Source organism: Ooceraea biroi, chromosome 1 (genome assembly GCF_003672135.1).
Source record: "Ooceraea biroi isolate clonal line C1 chromosome 1, Obir_v5.4, whole genome shotgun sequence".
NCBI lineage: Eukaryota > Metazoa > Arthropoda > Insecta > Hymenoptera > Formicidae > Ooceraea > Ooceraea biroi.
In genome coordinates this window covers 19,995,663-20,012,453 of record NC_039506.1, presented here as the reverse complement: position 1 = coordinate 20,012,453, position 16,791 = coordinate 19,995,663, and the positions used below count along the sequence as shown (strand labels likewise).

At 47.2% G+C, this 16,791-nt stretch overlaps 2 protein-coding genes across 5 annotated transcripts in view; one reads left to right on the top strand and one right to left on the bottom strand.

Annotated features, from left to right (window-relative positions):
* Window positions 1-11,238, bottom strand: part of LOC105277954 (ankyrin repeat and SAM domain-containing protein 1A) — a 46,644-nt gene extending 35,406 nt beyond the window's left edge. For all 3 annotated transcript variants that reach the window (XM_011336710.3, XM_011336712.3, XM_011336711.3), the window contains exons 1-5: window positions 11,135-11,238; window positions 3,425-3,505; window positions 3,160-3,316; window positions 2,776-2,921; window positions 2,479-2,601 (exon numbers count right to left, since the gene is read on the bottom strand). In XM_011336710.3, coding sequence (XP_011335012.1) covers window positions 2,479-2,601; window positions 2,776-2,921; window positions 3,160-3,316; window positions 3,425-3,505; window positions 11,135-11,238 — 611 coding nt within the window. The remainder of the gene's footprint in view (window positions 1-2,478; window positions 2,602-2,775; window positions 2,922-3,159; window positions 3,317-3,424; window positions 3,506-11,134) is intronic.
* Window positions 11,239-11,267: 29 nt separating this feature from the next.
* On the top strand, window positions 11,268-16,768 carry LOC105277953 (transmembrane 7 superfamily member 3). 2 transcript variants are annotated; one of them, XM_011336707.3, is made up of 8 exons: window positions 11,270-11,716; window positions 12,631-12,975; window positions 13,425-13,693; window positions 14,007-14,175; window positions 14,516-14,683; window positions 14,794-14,943; window positions 16,033-16,296; window positions 16,379-16,768. In XM_011336707.3, exons 1-8 carry the CDS (start codon window positions 11,626-11,628, stop codon window positions 16,573-16,575), a joined length of 1,653 nt encoding a protein of 550 aa, XP_011335009.2. In that variant the 5' UTR covers window positions 11,270-11,625; the 3' UTR covers window positions 16,576-16,768. The 2 variants fall into 2 exon arrangements, with proteins under 2 accessions (XP_026828880.1, XP_011335009.2); XM_026973079.1 differs by having other exon boundaries at window positions 11,268-11,716; window positions 16,033-16,516.
* Window positions 16,769-16,791: the final 23 nt, after the last annotated feature.

The following is a 16,791-nucleotide window of genomic DNA, read 5'->3' as shown; positions in this document are numbered from 1 at the left end:
AAAAATAGCTACAACAATTTAAACGTTCGCACTTTACGATACACCTCGCATGAGAGTGGAATCAATTGTCTGGTTTGGCTCAAGCGATTGGTGATCAAAATTGTTCCGATCCTTCAACTTCGTGCGCCCTGCGGGACCACCATAAGATACTATACTTCTCCAGCTCCATGCTCTTGCCATCGGTAACCTTAATCGAAAACTCGAAACGCAGATCTCTCGTCCACCTTCTGCCGACTGCGGCAAAACCGCAGCCGTCCGTCGCATATAGGATTGGCGGCTGAAGATCGGATTCGCGTGCACCTATGTTGTTATTACCGTAGCATAGGGGTATTTGTATACTGGCTTACCGAGAGCACCGATATTGAATCCGATAATAGACATTACTCCGCGTCCGCCCCCGCCAACTGATCCCGCTGGCAACCCCCGTTTGCCTCTTACCCTCCACTCCCCCTAGTCACCCTATCTGTTCTAGCCCCATACAGAGCCGCGTCGGTGAATCCACTAAATATCGTGGTGCGCGCGTGAAACGCGTGCGTGAGCCCGACCATCGCAATGCACGCAGCCACCCACCCCCCGGCTATGTACCCGCGTGCGCGCATACGCCAACGTCAGAGATTCTCAAAATTCGGGATGATATCGAGATTCCCTGGAACGTTCGATAAGTATTAAAGTCAGAAAAAATGGAAATGGAACATGCAGGCTGAGAAACGCGAGGAGGGATTTTACGACTTAGATACGCGAGAGGGAGAACTTTTATCGGAGATGACGTACGGAGGTACAGGATGCGAGACACGCAACAGACACGTAAAAGCAGAATTTTACGATTATCAGCAATTCCCTGATGATGTCGGTGTAAATCTACGCGACTCATCGTTCACCGGCGAGCACAAAGGGCGCGCGCAGCCCCGCATCGAGATTCTCGTCACCCTCCGATAAGCTTTCCTACTGCCGCGGTTTGAGAAACGCTGATCCAGCCCGAACGCTCAAACAGCTCGTGCGTACGCGTTCGCACTCGTATAGGCGCAAACGTCTCGCGCGCCGTTATTTAACCAAAATTCGAGCGATAAAACGTCACGTTCCGTGCACGCTCACCCTCTCACGCGCCCGTCCCACATCACCGCCACCGCCGTTTTCCCCTCGCCCTTCACCGCCCATCCGCTTCCCCTGCCCCGTCAATTCCGCTGCACCCTCGCGCGCCGGCATCGACGGAAAATGCAGCCACCGGACTGTATATCGCGATACGATCGCATTATAAGCGGCAAGCGCCGGTTAAAGCGATTACCGGCTGCGAGGTTGCATAGAAAAACCGGCGTTATACCCGATTACAATGTGACTGCCGTTTCGCGGCGATTCACGATTCGATTCGACCGCCAACCGGTCCATCGTCCTCTTGTCCCCCTCGCGCCGTCGCTCGCGTCTCCGTGGTGTCGAGTATACGCGAAAAGCTCAACGGGATTACCAACTGGCATCGCCCCGTTAAATGAGAACGCCGCATCGCGACCGGCACGGAAACGCCGGACGTCGAATTCCGGATAACGGAGATGCGGAGACACCAAGATGAGATTTGTCTGAGATCGCGATCTCTGAGGAGCTGAGAATCTGGACGATCGTCGGGAGTGAAGTGCAAAGTCGTGACGCGCTACGCGCGTTCAATTGGCCGAACGCATTATAATATCACACGCTTACGATTACGATATTATTCAGTCCGCGTACGTAATAGGATCTCCCACGTCAGTTGCATGGTTGGCGATTTTTGTACTCGCCGATCCGAATAATACGTCGGGCAATACGTCTCGATATTGCGCGCGAGCAACGTGATACCCAGAAACCGAGGACTTTTCCGACGCGGTATCGGCGATGATATCACGCTGTACGCGCGGCATGGAATCGCGACCGTTCGCCGTCGCGATCGCGATTAATATAGGTCGATACGTTTCGGCGGCAGTGATTAATACGATTCTCGTAATCGGGAGGCGGTCAGCAATCCGCACGGATGGACAGAGCGGCTGCGATGCGGCGTGATGCGATCGGATGCATTCGCGTGGCTCGAGGAGGGACGAGAGGGCAATCGACGGGACGGTAATATGGAACGTGTAACCAGTAGAGGGTTGGATCGGATCATGCCAGCCGGAGGACGCATATATCGCATTCGATGGGATTACGCAACGCGGTGCTCTCTGATTGGCTCTAATGGCCGGCGCTGCAAATGGCTCGACATCGTTATGGTCAGCTCGAACGAGTCCATTGTTGTATACTCGGACACAATACACGTCGCGCATTATCCAGTAATTAGCGTGACCATTTCGCGGGAAGATGCGATACGCGCGTCCTTAGATAAACATAAAAGAGCGCCCGAAAACGATAACCCACCTCACCGTTGTTGGTAGCGGTCGAAACTGAACCGTCGAAAGTAAGAGATCAATTTCGATGGAACTTCTCAGGTTGCTTGCTGCTGCAAGCCGGTAGGTGAACGCTTACCTGTGACCATTGCGCGAAGCTAAATGCAAAGGAGTGTGCGGGAAGATCAGAGACGAGGAAGAATTACGAAGCGATTCGATTAGCTCGGGATGCGTCCGCACGAGCAGCTCCACGGTTTCCAATCTGTAAGAAATAATGTCACGATTATGTCAGATCAGATCGGATATCTAGCGAGGAAAAGAAAGAACATCCGGTTCAACGAAGTATCATCCATCGCGCGAGATTGAACGTTCGCGTGTACGCGAGTAACGCGTTTCCAACATCGGTCGAGAGAGAGACACATGTGTGCAGTTTTACCTGCCATATTGCGCGGCGAGGTCGAGCGCGGATTCTCCGCGGCTGTTGCGGATACTAGGGTCGCATCCATACTGCAGCAGCTGTGCCACCACTTCCGTGTAACCATACTGCGCCGCATGATGCAACGCCGTTTCGTTATCCTTTGTCTGTAACCAAAATCGATATTTAGAGTTTTTTTCGGATAACGTACGAGCCGAGCCGCGACGTCACCGAAGCTGAAATGATGAACTCTAGCAAATCTCGGAGCGTACAATGCAGCTTCCGCCGCAATGTTCGGCGATACGTGCTGCGGGTATCGGGATACCCGTGCAACACGAGTGCCGAAGCGAGCGATTCGTTTACGCTGTTGCGAAACTTTTGCGGGGTCGATACTGGGTTACTCACCACAAGATTCACTTTCGGCACCGACGGACCTTGACTGAGAATTAATCGTACGATATCCCCGTGCCCCGCCCAAGCTGCCAAATGAAGCGGCGAGGAGCCTTTCCCGTCGACGACGTTGGTGGAAGCCTCATATTGGAGCAGCAATCTGACCACGTCTCTGCAAACGAGTGTGTCGGGAAATGTTATAAATGAACGATAAAACTGCCGGGAGAACAATTTCCGGAAGACATTGCAATATTGAACAAGTGCTCAAGAAACACAATACCTGTGTCCGTTCACAGCTGCATGATGGAGGGCCGAGTACCCACTGGTATCCTGCACGTTAGCTCCTGGTCCCCGACGTAAACTGTAAATGGAAATATCACTGAATCGTACGACAATAAATTGATCAACTAATTTGTTCAGTTGGCATTAAAACTTGATAGAGATTAAAAATGCAATCGCATTTTTTCTCGGTCGGCTCCAATTGCCAAGTCACGACGAATAATTTGATGAAATCGTCAAAATATTGAAATCGCACAACTCGCGTAACAATTCCGACAAGTTTCAAGACGCGATATTTCGGTAGTAAATTAATTAAATTAATAGTAAATTAATTTATTTGAATTCTCGATGATTGCAAATGGAAAAAGGTGCGCGACTTCTGGCACTTCCGGCACAGGCCTTGTGCGGCCGAAAAATCCGCGTATCGGCGCGTTACAGCCGGTTAGGTGGCACAATGGGCTCCGTGGAACAGGAACAGGCCCGCTAATGAAGCTTCCTGCATCCAGCACATGTTCTCATTACGCGCCTTTGTTGCGCTCGCGCGGAGATAAATGTCGCGCCCCCGCAAACACCGTGTAAACGCCGGCTCCCCCGGGAAAAGCAGCGCAACCCGTCGAGCTATACATATAACGCCTCTCCAGCGACTTATGACTCCCGCTCTCGCGCCACCTTTCCGTTCCTTTTATTGAATCGGATATCCAGATATTCCGTGCAATGCTTTGCCCATAGAGGAATTTCTCGTTATCCCGTCTCTCTCCAAGTGGATTTGATTGGAGGAACGAAGGGAGGGCCGCCGGCTATTCAGCCGCCCTCGAAGCGTCGAGTATCCCACGTTCAAAGGCACTCGAATTGACTGGATTTCGAGAATATTCAGAAAAAGGCCCGAATAAAGTTTGTATAAAAGTCAGTCCTTTTTGTTTTATCCTTTTTCCTTTTTCTATTTCGCGGAGCGCACGGATAGGAGATACGAGAATTAGCCGCCGTCCGAGAAAGATTAATTGCACTCCCGGAAATGGAATCTTTTCCTTTTAATGAATTTATAACGTCGATCGCAGGAATCGCGAAATTATTTACATACGCGGTAATAACGCTCGATTGGCGCGCGGCGCCGCGATTAATATTCTCATTTCCCAGTCGCGTAAAGTTCGCGGACGGCCGTATGCGTTCCGTAAGTGCGCTATTGCCTAACCGACATAGTCATCCAACGTAGCGTTGCTGCAATGCTGAACACGTAATGGTAAGTTTATTGCCGGCACCTAATTAACACGCTAAATCCGCCGCTCATTGTTTTCTCGCTCTACCAGTGTACGTAACGGATGAAACACGACACGATGAGTGTTAGAAAGCGCCGATTTAAGAACTGATGAGAGAAGCATATTACTGTGATGAATGAGATTTGCGGGTCTGATAATGTCGTGTGAAAATGGAAGAATTAATAAAATATTATACACGGTCTGTTATTTTATTAGTACATGATACATTAAGTAGTGCATGTATTACATGTTACAATATGTTGCGTGTCGTGCATGTAGGCGTTTATGTGTTGTACACTATATATTTTGATCTTCGTTGAAGTACCGTCTTAATGAGAAACGTTATTAAGCCGCATAATATTGACGTTAGGTGACTAATAAATGCCATAACTCGAGCATATGGGAGCGCGATATTTGCACGGCTCTTATATAACTTCGATATATGAGGAGTGAAGTGCAAAAAATATATCTGTACACATACGTTCAACCCTCGATCTATCATCCACAAAGCAAACCTGAGAATACCGGGATCTATGAATGGTTGGGTTCTCTTTATCGAAATATCCCGATAATATATAATACATTATAATAATATAAGATACATACTGTAATTATCGCACAAATGTGCTGTGACATGATTTATTCAAACAATCCACAGTGCTTTGATATTCAAAATACATTGAGGCGATACGGCGTCACGCGCGATGCCGGTCGATCGATCAAACATCCGAGAGCGATCGATTCTATTGATAATTAAATCCGAAAGGCGGCTTATAATTAAATCACTGATTACTATCGCCATCCGTATTAGTTCCAAGCGATCTAAATCGCTCGTGGAATCCATTATCGACCGCAAACTCGCGCGCGCACGGCCGCACGAGGGAACGCACGGACTTTTCCCTCGTTAAGCTTCGTACACACATTTCAATCCCACGCCCACACGTGACGTCGTCGTCAAAGCATCGCGCCTGGTTTACAAAACAATTACGTAAGCGGGAGACTTTTTTTTCACCACCGTACGAGCGGCACATCAAAGCGTGCCGTCATTAACCGGCGTCGTCATTAAACCCCTCGAATACCAGCGCTCTAAATCTGTGACTCTCCGTTTGGCGGCACGCGACGATCGACCACGAACTCGAGCTCTCCCCTTCAGCTCCTCGAGGAACTCTTGTGCCATTGTAACGGAGATCAAAAAGGAAATTGTGTATCGAACGTAGGAGCGACGCAGTCACGGCGGAACTCGCCCTCTCGAACACGAGAAACGATCGCGAGTGCTCGCTATGAGGAGGAGACGTAACGAGCGTCGTCTCGCAAAATGCATCCCTAACGATCGGTTTCGGCCGACTACTGTCAACTTTCTCGGCGCTTAATCTTTCCTGCCCTTTTCTTCCTCTTCCTTTTCCTGGCGCTTGCGATGCAATTTGCGATCTTTAGGCCTCCCATGCTCCGCGCGGCTCTCTTTCTCCCCAGTCTCTCTCTCTCTCTCTCTCTCTCTCTCTCTCTCTCTCTCTCTCTTTCTGTCTCGGTCGTCGAGCCGAGACGGGTGTTTGTTTTCCGCGCCCCAACAACAACGAGGGTGGTGTGCAATTCTTAAAGCCGTGTACACAAACGCGCTGCGCTGTCATGCGTGCACGTTTCCACGCACACGTGCGCGCAAACTGCACGTACACGGACTACGCGTCGGAATGACCAAGGAGCGTGCACTCGCGTGCTCTCCTCCAACCCTGGTTAGTGGAGAACATTTGACTCTCTTTTTCTGTCCCCTCCATGTTCCTCGACCCTGTGTCGTCCTTTCGCTTTTCGTCCGCCCCATTCATCGAGTTCATCCGCTCTCCCAAGTTCCTTAATTAAACCCTGAAGATTGTCTGCAAAAAGGACATCGCTCGGTGCCTCCGTCCCTCGCCTCTGAACATTACGGATGAGACGAAGGGACAGGAGAAATACAGACAGGGGGAGGACGAGCGTCGGTGGAAAGACCGTCTGTCGGACATCGTATAATGGTAATTTCTTGTTGGTTTTAATCAAGAAGTTGCGCGCGATCGAAATAGGCATCGTGGGTTAACTTCTAGTACCGTTAATAATCGTGGCCATTGTTCTTGTCCGACTCGAAAAAAAGTACAGGTGGGACGCTTGCCTGGACAGACTAATTGCAATATCGATGAGCAGCAGTCTCTAACACGTTAATAATATACGCCAGGAAAATGTAATGGGAAACGTCGCAAATTGCTAAATAATCATGAGCGTATTTGATTAAGATATATAAAATAAATTTATATCCTCGAGACAGAAAACAGCAAAATAACTTTATGAATCTCTTCAAGTTTTAATTATAAGACCGCGCATTGTCTCAGGGGCGATCGGAAACCGTATTTGCGCGTTATAACGAATGACGCGGCGTGATGACGAGCGTATTTGCACGCAACCATAATATTAATGGAGCTTTCGTAAACACCTTAAGGGTGGAGGGATTACAAATATAAAACGCGAATGGATAAACGGAGTCCTATAGAGCCCTTTTCGACCCCGTGAACGTGAGTGTTTAGCACGAACGCACCCTTCTGCCGGAGGCTAAGCGTGGAGGAAAACTAGGCTGAGAGAGAGAAGGGGCGAAAGAGAAAGCGAAGGAGAGCAAAGAGAAAGAGAAAGAGAGGGGGAGAGAGAGAGAGAAGCCGGGGCGGCGGCGAACTGCGGAGGAAGAGGGTGCGAGGGAGAAACTGAAAGCTGTGAGGGTGTATACATGTGAGAGGTGCTAGGGCCACCAATCGATAGTTTCCTCCGGCAAAGAAGAGAGATACGGTACGTGCTGACGTAGCCGAATGTCCTTCTTCGGAAATACTTGACGACAGGTGCGACGAAAAAAAAGAGATACTCTAAAAGGTACTTGCGCCCCCCGATGCAGTTATAAAGGGTGCTCTAAAAGTAGTAACGGTGGACTTGCATCTTGAAGAAATGCAGACTTGACCATCCCCTCAGCGATGAAGAGATATAATTAATCGGATATTTTTACACGTATCCAGATTAAAAAATATCCCAATTATCCTAAAGATCCCGAGTCTTGACGAGCCGGAGGAATTAATAAACTATCGATTTTCTTGCGTCGCACCTTGGGAAGGGTTGCGCGTTGCTCTATTTGCGCGAGGCAACGTGATTAAAATGATGATCACGCCGATACAAAATCGATTTGTGGCGATTTGCGACGAACAACGGGGTAAACATACTCGCGGGTGCTCGTACACGAAAAGTGGCGCGTCCACTTTGTGATTAGCATCGCAAAATATTCTCGGCGCTCCCTCTCTCTGACGACGAGGGGCCTCGGGGACGATCTCTCAGGGCGGTCGCGTTTTATATTGCTTTTCTGTGATCTCGACGAGGAGGGCAAAAAGGCAAGCGGACGCGCGCGCACACGCCGAGTGGTGAAGAGGTCGCGCAGCAACGAGCAGAAGAGAGATCGCGCGGGAGAACCAGCCGCAGGCTGGCTTTGTAGTTATGGACAAGTTGTGTGGCGCCCCGACAGACACGAAAGACAATTCGTTACCGAGAAACGTTCGTCGTGATACATTTAGGAAGCACCGGCTCGCCGCTCTTCTCCAGCCTTGAGAGAAGACGATGAGGGAAAAATCTCTCCTGCCCTCTTGAATTCCCTTATATTTCTACACGTATCTCAATTATGTGCACGAGCATCTTTTTAATCATCTTTTTAGTGATGACACCTCCGACATCTATTATGGTCCAAAAACGATGTAATCAAGGATAGTGTGTATATTTATCATTATCGTTATCTGCACTTATCCCGGTTAAATTTACTTTCGAAATAATAAACAAATTTCTCTCTCCCTTTTCTATATCGCTCTCATCGCCTCTCTTAGCTCTGTACCAGTCGCGCGGTGCAATCGCTCTTAAAATGCGTGAATACGCTCGCAGCACGTGCTCACGCACGCACGCACGAGTCCCTCGAAAAACAAACCGTGAGCTTCTTGTGCCGCCGTCGTAGCATGACTTAATTAATGGGAGGGCGAGGAACGTCGACAAAGTCCGTCTTTGTCGAGGAGTTCGCGGCACTGGGTCAATAAAGAGCACCGCCGAGTCGTCGACGGTGTTTCACTAATTACGCGAGCGTCGCTCGCATCTGAACGACGCGATCGCCGATCGCGGTGTAATTGAACGAGGCGAGGATGAGGCGCGATAATAAATTCACTCGGACCCGCGTCTCCGAGTTCGATCGACTCATTCCACGCGGACTAATCGTTCATTTAAATGGCATCAAGATCTCTTTACGCTACATGAGTTCTAGACTAGACGCGGCGAGCATACAGGAAATGTGAGCAAGCTTCATAATAATTTTATCTAATTCTATTCAAACAAGTTAAGAAAAGTGAAATCTCAACACAGATGTATTGCAGAGTTGATTAAAAAATTTATAGCTTTACTAAAGGCTCATCAAAAGTATGCCTGGTAAGGCACGCAGCGGTACTCAAGTATCGATTGGCGAGAAAGTACATTTGTACAAATATTTTTAATTTAATCATTAGAGTAATGAGAGAAAGCTAAATGCCATTCTACGTAATTCCAAAGTAATTAGTTAATAACCTGCCGAACAAGGTATAGATAGGCTTTTAGTGTCGTTCCGTTCCGTTATAGGCGTACGACAGCGCGTGATGGATGAATGAACGATTGTTTAGTTTGATTCCGACGATATATATATATATATATATATATATATATATGTACATATCATAACGATATCCCGTGTACCCATCGTTAATTTATTTCCGCGCGAAACTTTTTCGCCGTGCTCGCTCGCGCCTGTCCGATTATTCGTCGGCGCGTTCTCGCGAATAAACGCGAAATTGCGGAACATTTCCCACGGTAATACGCGCGCTTGCGATATACCGACGTGCAATCAGCGTTAATTCATTCGCGAAGGATTTCATAGCGTCTCGGTCCCGTGCGGTAAGGTAAAACGGGTTCGATCACACGAGTCTTCGTTGCGTCGCGGGCCCCATCGCGCCGCGCACGTTATCGATGACCCTTGGAAAAAATAGCTCTTCATCAAACAGATCGGTCTATCTACTCCACTCGCCGCAAATAGAAAATAGAGCGAGTGATAAGCAGATTTCAGGCGTTACGCTTTTAGAGATACCGGCGAGAGCGTTTTCGTGTCTCGACGAGACCTGGAATTTTTCACGCACACTTTTGTATTTTATCTATTCGTTGCTGGCATAATTATTTGATATCACGTGTACACATACGCTATGCGTGCGTACAAGCGCGACGTTTTTATTTTTTATGTTATCAAGGAGGATGAGCGAACGTTACACGCGACTTCAGATAATTGACAGCGGAGTCCTTGCTCCCTATCAACGTATCTGCATGCAACGTCACTGAGTATTCTAGCTCGGTATGATTCATGGTCACGGTGAAATCACGAATGTCTGGTGAACAGGACTGTCAAATGGAACACTGTTGCCTGCTGCAACACGATAAGCGTAATTATCGAACGTTGTTTCCAGCTACCGCAATTTTTTGATACCGTAACTTTTGCTGAAAAAAATAGGTCTGTGTACTTGCAGTAAGGCCGTAAAATATTTGTCAAGTTGTAACATTTTTTCGAAAATAGTCCTTTGTTTTCGATTCAATATATTCAGTACAGCAAAATATTTCCAGACGTCAAATGGTGCTTGATATTTTTAGCTACCGATTGAAAAGTAGGGCACAAAGTCTGCGCATCTTTATCTTATCCCCTTTACTGTATCGTAAGGGAACGTGTGTTAAAGCAACACTTTTTTGTACAACAGTCTTCCCGGGAGCTGCTACATACGCAAGATTATTCAATCGATGCACAAACTCGCAGCAGGAATCTTGATAACGCGGACGTGCTCGCGAGCGAGATTAAAGGTGGAAACGCGGGCAGTGATTCGTGTAATTAACGGTAGAACTAACGGCAGAAATCCTGGCGAGCGGTCAATCGCGACAACCGCGGATTAATCGAACGGCGACATGGATCGTTTAATCGAGCGTGAGAGAATTATCGTAAGAAGCATTGTCGTGAGAGAAGGAAAAAAACGGGAAAAAAGGAAGAGAAAAACGGTGTCCATTCATCAATGGGAGTCCGCTTAATCTCGATTGCGTGAGTTTCTTCGTCCGTCCGTTTCGCGGAGAGGATTGCGAAACGGACAACGTGCAAAGCGCACGTAGGCCGAGGAATCCTGCAACAAGAGGAGCTAGCTCATCGGCGTGACGCGAATCGGAGCACGATGTGCGCTGGCGATGTGGTTCGATAATGGAATGCGCGAGACGGACGTCGTGTCCACGTCGACGATTCCGGAGGACACGCCACCGGCTAGAGGATCGTGCTGGGGCCGGGATCGACGAGGAACCGGGATCGACGAGGTGACCCGGATGTCGAGGAAAGGCGGTGGCGAGGAAAAGTGTCAAGTCCCCTACTAGGTGACACCCACCTTGCCAATGGACCACTCCTCTTAGCTCGCTGGCCGAGGATCTTCTCGACCACGGTGACGTTGCCGCTCCTCGCTGCCTCGAGCAGCTCCTGGTCCTTGCCCATGGTCCATTTACGCCGCGATCGAGCCGCGATCGTCGTTCGCACACTTGTCAATTTGTGTTTTCACTACGATTACTCGCGTTTCATTGATCCAACGTGGCCATCTTGGGCGGACTGACGCGCCGCCACGCGGCCGCCTCACGAGGCTTCCACAGCCTAGCCGAGTTCGCGATGCGCGCGAGTGAGACGGACATGCGGAAACGCCGGGTGCTGAATGAACAGAGCGAGCGAGACGGCGCGAGTACTGTCGCATTTGCGTCCGCGATCGTACGCGAGCGCCGTACAGCCGGGCTTCAAATAACAGCTGTTGCTCCGTACTGATCCATTGCCGGCTGAAGTCGAAGCGACAATCTGAGCGAGCAAATCAGGTTTGACGCGGTGAACGTCATCATGAAGCTGACTACCATAACGTTTCTATTGGGCTTACCGTTGCTTTTCGCTAACGTGACGACTTTAGAAAGCGCAACTACCAAAGTATCTGGTAAGCGTACATAACCTCAACGTACATGGCCGCGATCAGTAAGCACAGCGGTTAATCGACGATTTCTGGAAGAGAGATTTCTATCTTCTGGAATTTGTGTATTCGTCACACTGCATAATGGCTACGAAATGTATTAGGATTCATGATTTATAGCTTCACTAATGAGCTACCCGGAATTCACTCGAATACATGGGCGATTGTATGTAGCGTTCATGTCCGGGTACCAGAACTGTATTACCGGGTATTGATACTGTATAGTTGAAGCAGCTTAAAGATGGACTTAGTTCTTCTGTAAAATCAGCTTTTCGGTTATACCATCAGTAATGGATTAAGTAATCAAGTGTACCAGACTTGTACTTGTAAATGCTATGTGTATACTTGACCAATTGTATCTACTTGATCAGTTGAATTTGATCCGTTGTACTTGATCAGTTGCACTGGATTACTTGACTTATACTTAACCACCTGTACTTGACTTGTACTTGATTACACTTCACTTGTTCTCGACTTTCAGAACAAGATAGAGGAGAGAAATAAAATTACAAAGGAGATATGACTAATTGAAGTGTACTATTTAGTGTGCTAAATTACTTAGTTATACTTGAGGTGATACGAATACTCAAGTAGCTAGGATACATTTCGTGCAGTGTGGATGTCTGGATACTCAAGTGTTGATGTAAACAATATCCAAATACTTGCGAATAGTCATTTCACTTGAGCTCTCTTGAGTCATCTACTCGTTTTCTTGCATAGCATTGCAACAAATTAGATAATCGATTGACTCTATACGTACCTTTCCTTTGAAAAGATGTGAAAACACCATTGCAGAAATATTTAATTTGACATATTAATGAAGTATTTATAACGTAATTAAACCTTTATTGGTATAGGACACTCGACATATTGTATTACAGATAGCAGTATAAGCGGAATAACAGTTTCTTTACTGAATCATGAGAATGACGCGTTGACAAATCGAATAACATTAGCGGCAACCAATCATTTTACAATTACCGTGACGGATGTTCCACAGGATATTTGGTTTATTGTGCTACAAATTCATACATTTCAATACAATGTCACGTTGGCTTACGACAAAAGAGCACTCAATAAAGAGTCAGACAGAAGTTTGTTCGGCTCAAACATCGGTTTGTATCTAAAAACGCATAATGTAACAGATCCAATACAGGTATTCTTGATGCACGATAACACGCACGACATCGAGGGGTTGCTCGTGATTGTCCCATACAGTAGAAATGGTAAGAACAAATAATATTAATTAATAATATGTATATACGTATCTCTTTGTCGCACTTGCCTTTTCGAGCGGCATTTAATCGAATTAAATCCGACGCCGGTACACAACGCGCTGCCAATTAAAATAATATAAAATTAATGGCTACACGTATTATAAAGACAATCGCGCGCAGGCATTATTCGCGCGATAAACACCGAAAAATTATATGTTATATTAAATTAAATAGCCGTGTTATCCGCTGATCACGATAGCACGAATAAATCGCGAATCGTACCAAGATGCGCGTTTGATTAATTTTGCGGCGCATCTCTATTAATCCGTCGCGCATAAATGCGTCGCGCATCGTCGACCGTTTTCGACGTGAAACAGGAAAATTTGCTCGAGAAAGAGAGAGAGAGAAAGAAAACAATTTGCTAGCATCATCCATTGGCCGATTGTGTGTTTGCATAGCGCCTATACCAGGTGGATGTAATATGGAGTTCGACATTGAGATAGCACCGTATCAAAAGTTACACGCAGGAAACGAAATAATAACGGTCGACACGCAGCCGGGCTCGGTGCTCGCTGCTAATGGGTCGCTGTTATCCTGCGAGAAACAATTGGTGCAGCACAGGATGTACCGTCTCTACCTAACTAGACAGGACTTTACTCCAGACACGTATTTCGAGGCGATCGCGAGCATGGTGACCCCGCAAGACATCGTGCGGAACGGCGACAAGGTACCTCGCGTGACTTGACGTTAACTCAAAGGCATGAAATTTTGATTCCGACAGTTTGGCGCGACGTAACCGTGGAATCGATAGCATCGATCACCGCTTATTTTCGCTAATTCGGTTACTCCGATGTGCACATCATGCACATCTGGGCCAGCAGTCTGCAACGAGGACTCGCTGAGGCGAGTCGGCGTTATCGATACTCGGTTACTGTCGATAGAATGCGTCGATTTAATAATAATTAACGAATCGTTATTATTAATCATGAAGATTAGATAACAAATAGCCGTGTAATTAGATACGAGATATTTCTCGATAGATACCATCCTCCGCGTATGGAACGTCCATGAGACACTTCTACAGTGCATACACTGGTGTTGGGTCCGTTTATGCTGCAGTCGCCACTTACGGGAACTATTCCTCTGCTTATGTTCCAACCTTTACGTACGCTTGCAGTCCCCTTAGTTCGAAGAGTTGTCAGGTTCTGAGTACGTTTCGTATTTTGTGCTTTTTTTTCAAGCACAGATTTAGTTAACTTATGTTAGCAGCGATGTATAGCGAACAGCGAGTCGCTCTTGAAAAGCTATGCATCACAAAGTTACGCGCTCCTGCGCGAAATGTACGTACTTCACGATGGAATTACGCTGTTTGCTTTCGTAACGCTTCGACATTGCATTGTTCCAGCATGCGAGTATTATTTTGGGGAACAGTAATTTCTCTCCGGTTTTTCAAAGTTGTGCTTTGGGAAATCGGAAAGCGTCGAGGAATTACTGTTGCGTCTCGCGAAATAGTTAGAAAATTATTCATCATTTTGTGGTTCTCTTTCAGATGACACATTTCCGAAGGTGATTTGCTGGCTGGCTCTAATCATAGGTTTTGTCTTAGTTTTTGGAGGACATAATTGCGTTCCTATAGATCGCTGGTTACCGATTCTTATAATTAGCAGTTTCTTCTGGTACACTTTCGCGGTGGTTATCAGCAACCTAAGCATTACAAGTAATAATGCGTCTATTTTTATGGCAAATCTCGAGAAAACGGTGTATATTAGATATATTTATTTCTTGAGAGGATGCACGTGGATTTCATGATTGTTATTTCTCTTCCAGTAAATCTTCTGATCGCTTTGATAATGGTAAGTTGTACTATTGTTTTATCGATGATTCTGGGATACTTCAAGAAATTTCCGGTAATATCATTCACGTACAACTTACCAATGGGGCTCTTGTGTGCGTGCGTCACATACCTCTACGCTCCAGGTACGTGTTACATCTCAAACATCTGGAACCGCGTTTCACGGAACTATCCGGCGTGTAAAACTACTCGACAGTGTCGAGCATATTTCAGCCGCCAGTTCATTCTCTGAGAGATGGCTTACACGCTTGCTTTTTATTTATACATTTTTTGGGGGCAAATGAGATAGTTAATCCACCCTTCCCAGTCATCGTCCGGTACCGCAAGTCCCGTAGCTTCGCGAAACGTTCGGTCCCGGATGCTACGGAAGGGTAGGAGGGCGGCGAAGGCGGGAACCCCGTAGGTAGTAGCCTCTCCACGCCGCGGTGTTCGCGAAGGGCTGTTGCGAATTATAGGAAAATAATGAAAGCCAGGCTTAAAAGCGGAGGGATAGAGCAGTGCGGCCGTGGGTGGGTACGCCGCCTCCGCCACCGCCGCGCTACCCCGAAGTTAGTTCGAGTTTGGCGAAGGGATGAGAGTGGCGCACAGTCAGTTTCTCCCCGTAGCTTCTATCAATGCTAGCCGCTCATGTGGAAACCTCGCCCGCCGAATCCCCCATGCAGAAGCGGTACGGCGCATTCACGTTGCCTCCCACCTTTCTCACCATAACACCGCCAACTACCCTTCGCCACCCTCGCCCGCACACGAACGCGAAAAATGCGCCCGCCACTGCCGCGCGCGGGATATGTACACGCAAACACGTACACGCGCGCGTTAACGTATCGTGTCTCCCCCTTCCCCCTCTCGCGCGAACTCCCACGGCAGGGTATAACCGGCTTGGAAGATTCGCATTTACCTAATTGTGTCCCCATATTTATTCTGCGCCAGGACCTATTTAGATTACGCGATGCGTGCACGCGCAACTGCACGAAGCAGTGGCGAGTCGGCTACGATTTACTATCCCCTCGACAGATGATCGCGATCGTTGTTTACCCTGGAGCCACTGCTCCTCGCGCTCCGCTCACTCCATGTAATATCATGACGATCACGATGTAACGGAAATCGCCCAAGCGTCTGCTATTCTAATTAGGTCGCCGAAATTTTCGCGCGCGCGCGCTGATGACGCAGTGAAGACGAGTGCACCTCCCCTTTATAATCAATCTTTTTTTTCGTAGCGGAATGGTTTTACATCATGGAGAACGATGAGTTGTTCTGGCTCCTGTTCGTGAGCATAATGTTAACGGTGTCTGTGCTCCTGTCGATAAACCGCAGCGTCGCGAACGTGATCAAGTATACCGTCTACGAGTCGCTTTTCGTAATTCTCGCAATCGACTATTTTGCCGAAAGCAGTTTGAAATATATTTTCATTACCACGATGAGGAGAATCCTTGTATCCGGATTCCGCTCTGCGTTCGTATATCCGCCATATCAGGGTGCAGGTACGTTCATGCTCCTCATAAGAGTTGGCTCATAAGAGTGATCCTCAACTGCAATTATTCTATTGACTAACTCTATTTTTAGAAAAAGCTTTGGTAATCTTTTGGTTTTTGCTAATGATAATACGATTTATTACAAAATTCTGCCACGGAGGAGATGAGGCTAATCCAGAACGAGCACCTTTGTTGCCTTTTACTTTGCGTAAAATGCCTACTCAACCTTCCATAATCGTAGTTAAACGTCTGAATGTTTTTACTAAACTTAGATATAATAGATCTTGAGAATAATCAGTCAATTTGCGGTGATACTGATCGTCTTCGAAAATTTCAGCTTCTTAAAAATATTTTTAAATTTGTTTTCCAACCGCATATCTCAGTCAATGACATTTCTTATGTAAGCATAATATGTATAAGCATAAATAGATATAAGTATACAAACCTGTGCATCAAATATATAACTGTATCGTATACCAAATATTTGTGATGCTTTTATTAAAT

What these genes read in the sequence shown, in the direction of transcription:
- LOC105277953 (XM_011336707.3), top strand. Translation starts at nt 11,626, where the DNA reads ATGAAGCTGACTACCATAACGTTTCTATTGGGCTTACCGTTGCTTTTC. An exon ending in CACATACCTCTACGCTCCAG is followed by an intron (nt 14,944 to 16,032) that starts GTACGTGTTACA and finishes TTTTTTTCGTAG; the next exon opens with CGGAATGGTTTTACATCATG. An exon ending in TCCGCCATATCAGGGTGCAG is followed by an intron (nt 16,297 to 16,378) that starts GTACGTTCATGC and finishes CTCTATTTTTAG; the next exon opens with AAAAAGCTTTGGTAATCTTT.